The following is an 8844-nucleotide window of genomic DNA, read 5'->3' on the forward strand; positions in this document are numbered from 1 at the left end:
ACATCATCGTATTTTGAATTGAGCAAATAAGCTTACACATGTTTTTGATGATTACAAAATAATGATAATAATTAAACATCCTAACCCAAAATTGACTTATACTAATTTCTTAACCGTGCCACTAATCGGGTTGTACTCGACAATACGATAGTGCAAGATCATGCAAAAGGCTGCGGTGTTTGCGGGAAATTCCACGCTCGCGTCAAATTCCAATCGAATATCCACCGGTCTAGTTTTCAACGATTCATACTGTTTCGAGAAATCAATAACGATGAGGGGAGCTAGGTTTATAAATTCATGCTTCGATAACAAAGTTCGGCCTTTTTGTTGTAGTAGACCGTTTGAAATTGAACATACATGTTGTAGAGAATGGCGTATTGATTATTGGATATATCAAGATTCATATTCCCGTGGGGATAACACTGCGAGTTGAGGAAGAGTTTTACATCTCTGATTCGACAATGATCTAATTCACTGGCATTTTTCTGCGGATCGTTTTTTCGTGCAGTTTGAAATCCTGGAATGACATATCTCGGCTTCTCCAAGTGCGTCGATGTCTTGACCGCCCACACATGCCTAGTCGTTGATGGGAGCATCAGATACACGTACGTTTCCCAAGAACGAAAACTCATGGATATGGTCAGATCCTTGGCAATGTAGTTGAGTAGCTGGATTTTCGGCTCATCGGCCAGGTTAATGTAGGTTAGCAACCACTCGATTTTATTGAGGGTAATTTTGAAGTTTTCCATAGGCGGGGCCTGAATCACCACATTCAAATCGGTGTTGGAACGTGTCAGAATCAACTCGTGTTTATCATTGACAATGACACGACAATAATCTTCGACGAAGGCCAGCATACAACTCAACGGTAGAACAACGTCGAAATTTTCAGAAGCATCGGTTAGTTCGGCATCATCGCTCAACCAACCAGTATTCTCCAGACTATATTGCTGACCGGGAGTTAGGGATAAGTGACCCTTCATAACGCTGGTGATACCAACATTTTTCTTTCGATCAATCTCCATACCGTTCAACTCGTAGCAAACTTCCGCAAACAAATGGCAAACAGCCATACTGATCAATTTCATAGTCGTCACCGCATTCACACCATCGACCTTTGTAATTTTTCCATGAATGTGTAAGAAGCTTTTACTGAGCAGTAGACACAAGTCTTGATGTTGAACAACAATATGGATTTCATCGTTGTTCTGGAAGGTGGATGATGTAAACGGCTGATGAGCATGAATCTCAGAGTGCGCAATCGATGAGTCGAATACCACGGGTTTCTGTATTCTCATTATTTCTTCCACGGTAAAGCACGCGGGATACAGCGAACACGAATTCTTATTTTCTAAAATTTCCACGTAATTGAAGACCTAGGCTCTGGCGAAATCGAACGTACGGAGATGTCGGTCTCGCGGGCGGTGTGAACGTAGTCAGAGGTGTCGGGCGACTGATGATTTTTGCCCATGACGTCTGCCTTTTATAACTTTTATCCAACTTTCTCGTCTTAAACACGATCCCCATTATTTCAGTGTTTTCACGTGTAAACGCACAGTAATCGTTTCGTCACGAAAATTCATTAACTCGTCGTCTTGCTCGACTATTCTCAGCTGTAAATGCTGTATCGACAGTACCGCTATTGGTAAGTAAATAATGCTGGCAGGCACTTCGACAATCTTATATCCGGATGAAACGGATGGAAAAAGGTCATGAATCGTGTGAGCTCGACGCTCGTTTATGTACGCCCCAACGGTTATGTTACGCTCAACGCGTAAGGTATTAACCTTCAGTATAGTCACAGGTAATTCAGATTTATGAGTAACGTCTCGTGCTAGATCAACGGCTTCAAATCCCTATAATCGGCTGAAGAAATCTTTGGGTTCAAAGTATACCACATGATTGCACGTAACTTCACCGTTCAGCTCGTTGTCGTTAGCTCTCAGACTGAGGGTGATGTCAGAGTGTAGCTCCTTACGCAGAAATTTTTCAATATCCTGAATTTAAGAGCATCCCGTGGGTATCGTGATGCTCTCTCTGCTGTTGTCCGCTCGTTTCAGGTGAAATTTATTACACTTTTTATAAATATTGGGTATTGAATTGAATGTAAGGAACTCGACGAGTCCGAGAACATAGTTTTTCTCTGGTGATAACTCGATTGGGGGAAACTATTGAGCCTCCAGCACGGAGGATGTGCCTGACAGTGTTAGTGTTAACGATTCCGATATGACTAATGCTTGCTCATGTGACACTTGTCCTTTTATAACTGTTCGCTGAGAAATTTAAGGCATAAGTGCCCGCAAATCACAGTATCATATTCCCGATACCTCTTATGATTGTATTCAAAGCTACCAACACCGAGATACCTCATCAGCTCCTGAGGCGGTATCAAATCACCGAAACTATCGGAATACGCAACATGGCCACCATTTTGCTTGTACGCAACCCAATGTGTCCCTGGGCGGCTTCTATCGTCAAGATTAATAATTGCAGATTCTCGCATTTTCGCTCCCGATTTAGGCAAATCATTCGGCATGAAAACACCGCGAAAATGCGAAATTTTCATATTTCTAGCATATTTGAGTAAATCCATGCTGGTGAGAGCAGTTTTTTGCCGGACGTAAGTACAGGCCCATTCCGCTGCGGTAGGGTCGCAGGTATAATCCCTTACCAAAAGCAATCGCCTCCATTGTTGCATTGTGCCGTTTGGCCTCTTTCAACTGATGTTTGTTGACACTAGCTTTGTTGACAGCTTTAGCTATACCCGCAGCACCACCTGCAAGAGCCCCAGTAGCGCTTCGACCGGCCAGGATTGGAATGAGAAACGGCAGGATGCCGCCAATTTTATCAGGCACAGGTATAACGCGAGGCATACGAGCATTCTTCTCAGTCCCACGCGCAGCCGCACGAGCACCCGCCAACGACGACTCAACGGCTTTATAACCCAGTAGCATGGCGACCTTTGCTGCTGTGATGATAGATTTGAGATTCACCGTTCTCTTCCGCTGTTTACTCTTCCCACCTGTTCTAGATTTCTTCTTTGCAGCCACTTCAAGTTTCGACCGCTTCGCAGCTAAGCCCATTCCGAGTTTAGATTTAGCTTCCATGGTGTTGGTGACTCCCCAGGCTACCGCCTTTTCACCCACACTAGCGTCCTTGGCCAAGACGCAATTCAACGCCTTCTCAGCAAGCGCTTTGTCGGCAAGATTTCTCGCTGCAATATCGCGATTCTTTGCGTATGCAATGTCGTGGTCTTCGCACGCTGTATCCAGCGGATTGATCCCCAAATCACCACGAGCGAACCTCTTGGTTGATTTCGTTCCAGGTCTGCAGTACTGATACCCTGGTACGTGCAATTCAACTGGGAGATGATTGATGATTTTATTCAACAAACCACCACCGCGGTTCTCCCGTGTGCACGTCCTCATAGTCGGGCAACAACTAACGTGACTTCTATAAAAGGGGGAATTTATATACTGTCATTTTAGTTCTCGTTGTCATGCTAACGAAGCATCACGAGATTTCAAGATCAGCCCGATAAACTACCTATCGCGAGTTTCAATAAAATGGTTTGATGCGGAAAACGGATGATAGAAAAATGACATGGAAAATTGCTGCCAAATACCGTGAGAGCAATTTTTTGCGGGGCATCGAATTGTGGTACAACTAACGCTCTTCTCTCACTCATTACGCACAGCAATGGATTGCGGTTCGAAAATGTCTACGTCTATTCGAAATCTCTCATCCAGCCAAAGTATCAATTTTGCAAAAGTCACTTGAACCCGTGCAGGGTGAGGGTTACTTCCCGTTTCGTGAGAATAACGATGTTGTCAAACCGGGAACATGCTCGCCCCAACTCTGTTATGATTTTTAAGGATGTGGCCTGTGAAATGCAAGATAATATCAGAGCATACTTCAGCATGCGCAGGCATCGCGATATCGATAGCTTTCATCTGAGTCAAACGTATGCGCGCATTCCAAAACACTTAGTACGTGACAATGCAAGCTGATTGGTGCTATTTCGGCAGAATGATATGAATCTGAAACATAACGACAACGATCATGTGAACACAGACATGACGTATCAGCAATTCAGAGGCTTGTGCTCGGCATGCTGGAATGACGACAATTACAGTTTTATCGGAGTTGACAAGGATATCTGAATCAATGGAAGTGGATATAGGAAAGGGTTTGACTGCTTTATAAGCATTAACTATGATAAACTTCCACAGTTTCATTGTAACAATCGGGCCGGCAACATGGATAGTGCCAAGATTCGTGAACATAGCGGTACCTTGAGTGAGATAGCGAAAGCATGCGATGTCATACGTCGGAAGCACAAGATGCTCAAGTTGGACAAGGACAGGACCGAGCAGGTTATGGGCGAGGTATTCAAGCCTTTAGTAACACCGTTGCAGGAATTGTTGAATACCTCAAAGGTGCTGCAGCAGTAGCATATTAAACAAGAAATTAGAATGGAACTATTGGATGTTACAATGAAAAAAGAAGAAGAAAAAGATAACGAGAGTACCGGGGATGATGATGATGATGAGGAGGATGAGGATATGGACGAGGGGAATTTCATGGATGCAAATGATAAAACACTGAAGTTTGGTGAAATTTCTACTACAAGTACACCGGTGAAAAAAAACAACGGATTCCACGGCGCGATATTTGAAAATTTTCAGCTCGAACGAAAAGAGGGATTTGGATACCACATACGGTATTTGAAAGTTGACAAACGGTATGATGATTGGTGATACGCCCATCAATTTTACTGATAATCTGATCAATGTGGGAGATGAAATTTATGAGAGAACACCAGGATTACTTGAATTATTGTTTAAAAAATGACCCGACGCATCGATTGTAAATGACGCGGACAAGAATAAATACATAAAAATTGTAACGACGACAACCGCGCATCGAAAACGTTACCAAGCCGATGAAAGCCTTCGAGATGATTCAAAAACCGCAAAATATAGAAATTTCATCGCACAACACGTCAGCTTGCTGAAAAAATCGGGTAAAGGCTTACCCAACTATAAGATTGCACGAAAGGATAGTCAAGATGTTGATTACGTCTACTGGGATGATCCAAATGAAATTGTAGATTGTCGCCGGCTGCTTATGGCGTCACAGGCTGTAGGCAATACTAGCCATTCTGATTAAATAGTCTCCATTATTGAGGAGTTGCGCGAGGCTGGAATCGTTTATTAGCGGCGCATGAACGTAGAATCACCATTTATTCAGTGACCATCCAGTGATGAGTATAGACATATTTGGACGACACTCGGAGCGTGGTGGAGGTGAAAAATTTATTTGGGGGCCTTCGGGTGTTGGATTCAAAACCACCGCCGATAACCAATACGATATAGATAGCAAACGATTGTGTAATATCGCCGATCGACAGATAGAAAACGATGCCGTTTCTATGAGAGTTCTTAACCAAAGTGTACAGCATGCGAATGATGGGCTCCAGAGCGATATAGACATGGAAATTCATATCATTGAGGCAAAGATTGCAAATAGTGCCGAAGAAATTCACGAGGTTATACGACCCATGCTTGAAAGTATCAAAAGTTGAAGGAGCGATTTGAATTTGTTGCGGAAAATAGTTGAAGGCATGGCATGGTCGATAATTAAACAAGATCGAAAAGTCAATAGCGGATGAACTCCACAGATCCGCTGCCCAACCATTCCAACGAAATAGTCGCCATCGCTGTAGAGTTGCGCGAGGCTTAAATCGTTTATTAGCGGCGTGAGAACATAGAATCATCATTTGTCCAGCGACCGTCTAGTGATGAGCATAGACATATTCGGGCTAGCCTCAGACCGTGGTGGGGGTAAAAAATTTATTCGAGGGACTCCTGGTGTTGGATTCGAAACCACCAACGACAATCAATATGATTTTGATGGTAAACGATTGTATACCATAGCTGATCCGCGGCACTGCACCGATGCTGTTTCCTCAAAAGTTCTCAATACCGCTTTACAGTCTATGGCTGTGGATATTGTGGATACTTTTCAATCAAATCTTGAGAGTTTTGCGCATAATCACAGCAAGAGTTGAAACAGCTACGCATGCATAACGAAATCGTAGAAAACACGTTGAGTCGCATCAAACATATTGGGGTTCAAGCAACACCTGTGCAGGAACAAGTCAGCAGGGAATTAGTATCGATTGAGGAACCAGAGTGGCTGAATGACAATTCGGAAAATTTGAAGGTGAAGAGTTGGGAAAAATGAAGACTGTAATAGCTGCTGACCTTCACAGACAGGCTCGACGCAACTATCCGCGCCGATTCGTAGATTTACGCAAACAGGATCAGACCTGGCAAGCTGATCTCGTCGATATGACCGCATACATCTCGCACATGAAGGGATATAAATACCTACTAACAATCATCGATATATTTTCCAATTACGCGTGGGCGGTGCCGATAAAGTCCAAGAGTGGGAAAGATGTGACTGCTCCCATGAAATCTGTACTGGCCCAGAGCCGTATACCTACACATCTACATGTTGATCAAAGCAAAGAATTTTACAACAGCGAATTCAAAGCCCTCGTAAAGCATCACAATATCAACATGTATTCGACATTGAGCAACTCAAAGGCGTCGATATTCAAACATTTTGATCGAACATTGGGAAATAAAATGTGGAAGCGGTTTCCTCTCAAGGATCGTACGAGTGGATTAATATTTTGGATGATTGAATGAAGTCCTACAACAACACCAGACATCGCACGATTCGAATGAAACCGGTGGATGTTAGCACGGAGAATGAAAAACAGCTGTATTGTAGCGTGTACAAGCCTCGACAAATCAAACGAAGTGATCCAGCGCGGGAATTCAGTGTGGGCGATCGAGTTCGAATCAGCAGGTACAAGAATGTATTTGGAAAAGGCTATACACCCAATTAGACGACAGAAATATTCACCGTAAATGAGGTGAAAAATACCAATCCACGGACGTACAAACTTACCGATTATCAAGATCATCCCATCGATGGAGGCTTCTACGAGGGGGAGCTCGGCAAAGTAAAATACCCCGATGGCCACCTTGTCGAGAAAGTATTACGCAATCGGGGGAATCAGGTCTGTGTGAAGTGGTTGGGTTTCGATAGTTCGCACAATAGCTGGATGAATGAAATAGGCATGTAACATAATTTCTATGGATTTTCCGAATTACAATAAAAGATTTGAATATACAAATATTTCTACATTCATCTCCTGTTTTTTTATTTTTCATCTCCTGTGTACGCACATGTGCCATACTCGTTACTATAAAAATGATAATAATGATGATAATAAAAGTAATAATAATCTGCGATTTTTTCATACGATTATTACACATTTTATTTTTTGGAAAATGTTTGTTTCCTTTTCAGAGAACTTTTTTTTCGCTTTCTGAAAATTTTTCTGGTGTTATTCGAATAAGAATAAATAATTTCTCAAAATGTTATTAATGAACGAATAAATAATTCTTAGGTATATGAATTTACATTTTCAAATCCAGTCAATATCGTTTCCGCCTGATGACGGATCGTCCGAGGCGTCAAACGCAAATATTTACAATGATTCTAAGTCTACAGTTTTATCCTATAGCTATTGGGGCGCTGGGACGAACCCCCAAGGTAGGGTGTCGGTCTGTCCAGGTATCAATTGCAGCTTGTCATCTTGCCAACTCAAAGCCAATTTTTTTTGTACGATCGTGCTTACTACATGTTTTTCACTTCGTATTAAACTCTGGGGGAGGGTCAACTCTTGATAAGCCATCAGACAGCGCTTATAATCATCAAACGTGATGCTATTTTTCGAAGCATTTTTTACATCCTTGGCACGCTTACTCACTTTTTCCCATCCTTGCACATCGTAGTAAATGCGTACAGCTTTGCTCGCAGTCCCACAAACTCTGTCATAATTTTACCGTTATTTTCATCCTCCATTAACCGCAGTCATTTCTTATTTTTACAAGGGATACCATACACGTTGTCGGGCGAATAGTCAGAGGTATCAAACATTGTATTCACATCACGTTTGATGATATCGTAGGTGTTTGATACGTTGAATTGATAAATGAGGCTGTCTGTGTCGTTATACAAAAATTTAACCTCGCTGTTCGAAAAGTTGGTTTTAATATAATTATAATGGAAATCATGGAGAATGATTATTGACAGATCTAGAATCGATGCGCTGACGTAAATAGGTTTAGCGAAGTGAACTTTGACACGATTCATTTCAATGATAACCATATCAGCGCCAAATACGGTGCAGCTGTGAAAGTTTTCCCTGGCAATCAGCGCTTTCGCACCACCTCCTCCCTCCCATTTTGTGACCAATTTTACATCTTCATGATTTCGCACCTTCTCCATAGTCTTGCCAAACACAGCGTTATTCGTGAGTTTGTAAAAGTTTTTCTCAAATTCATTCCTAGACCGCTTGCGCATGTCCGTGTTGAGCGTGATGTAAGGTTCGAGCCATGGAGATTGTGCAAACTTTGATACTCTATGCACTTTGGTTACTTTCAATCCTAAACTCAAACACTGCTTCAAATTTCTATAGTGCAATATATACTTTGTTTTGGGGTGGAGGGTGGTCGCGAGTTTGGCATTTTCACCACCTGGAGGAGTAAAATGCTCGGGACAAAGAGGCAAGTCTTTGTGATCCTCGTGGAGTTCTACAGGATAGTCCAAATCTACCTCCGGAAAGTAACCGATCGGCGAATCGTCCTGATGGTTTGTTATAACGATGTGCTGATACTCCTACTCGAAAGATCCGATCGGTAAATGCACGCTCATAGCTGCACCGCACAGATTATTTACGTCAAAATACGTGGGATA

At 42.5% G+C, this 8844-nt stretch overlaps 1 protein-coding gene across 1 annotated transcript; it reads right to left on the bottom strand.

Annotated features, from left to right (window-relative positions):
• Positions 1–287: 287 nt before the first annotated feature.
• On the bottom strand, positions 288–1298 carry LOC124224742 (uncharacterized). Its single transcript, XM_046636944.1, has one exon. The coding sequence runs from the start codon at positions 1296–1298 to the stop codon at positions 288–290; it is 1011 nt and encodes a 336-aa protein (XP_046492900.1).
• Positions 1299–8844: the final 7546 nt, after the last annotated feature.

This window comes from Neodiprion pinetum, chromosome 1 (assembly GCF_021155775.2).
Source record: "Neodiprion pinetum isolate iyNeoPine1 chromosome 1, iyNeoPine1.2, whole genome shotgun sequence".
NCBI classification, from domain to species: domain Eukaryota; kingdom Metazoa; phylum Arthropoda; class Insecta; order Hymenoptera; family Diprionidae; genus Neodiprion; species Neodiprion pinetum.

Bases quoted from the DNA above. Each gene is read 5' to 3' on its own strand.
- LOC124224742 (XM_046636944.1), bottom strand. From the start codon at position 1,298: ATGAGAATACAGAAACCCGTGGTATTCGACTCATCGATTGCGCACTCT.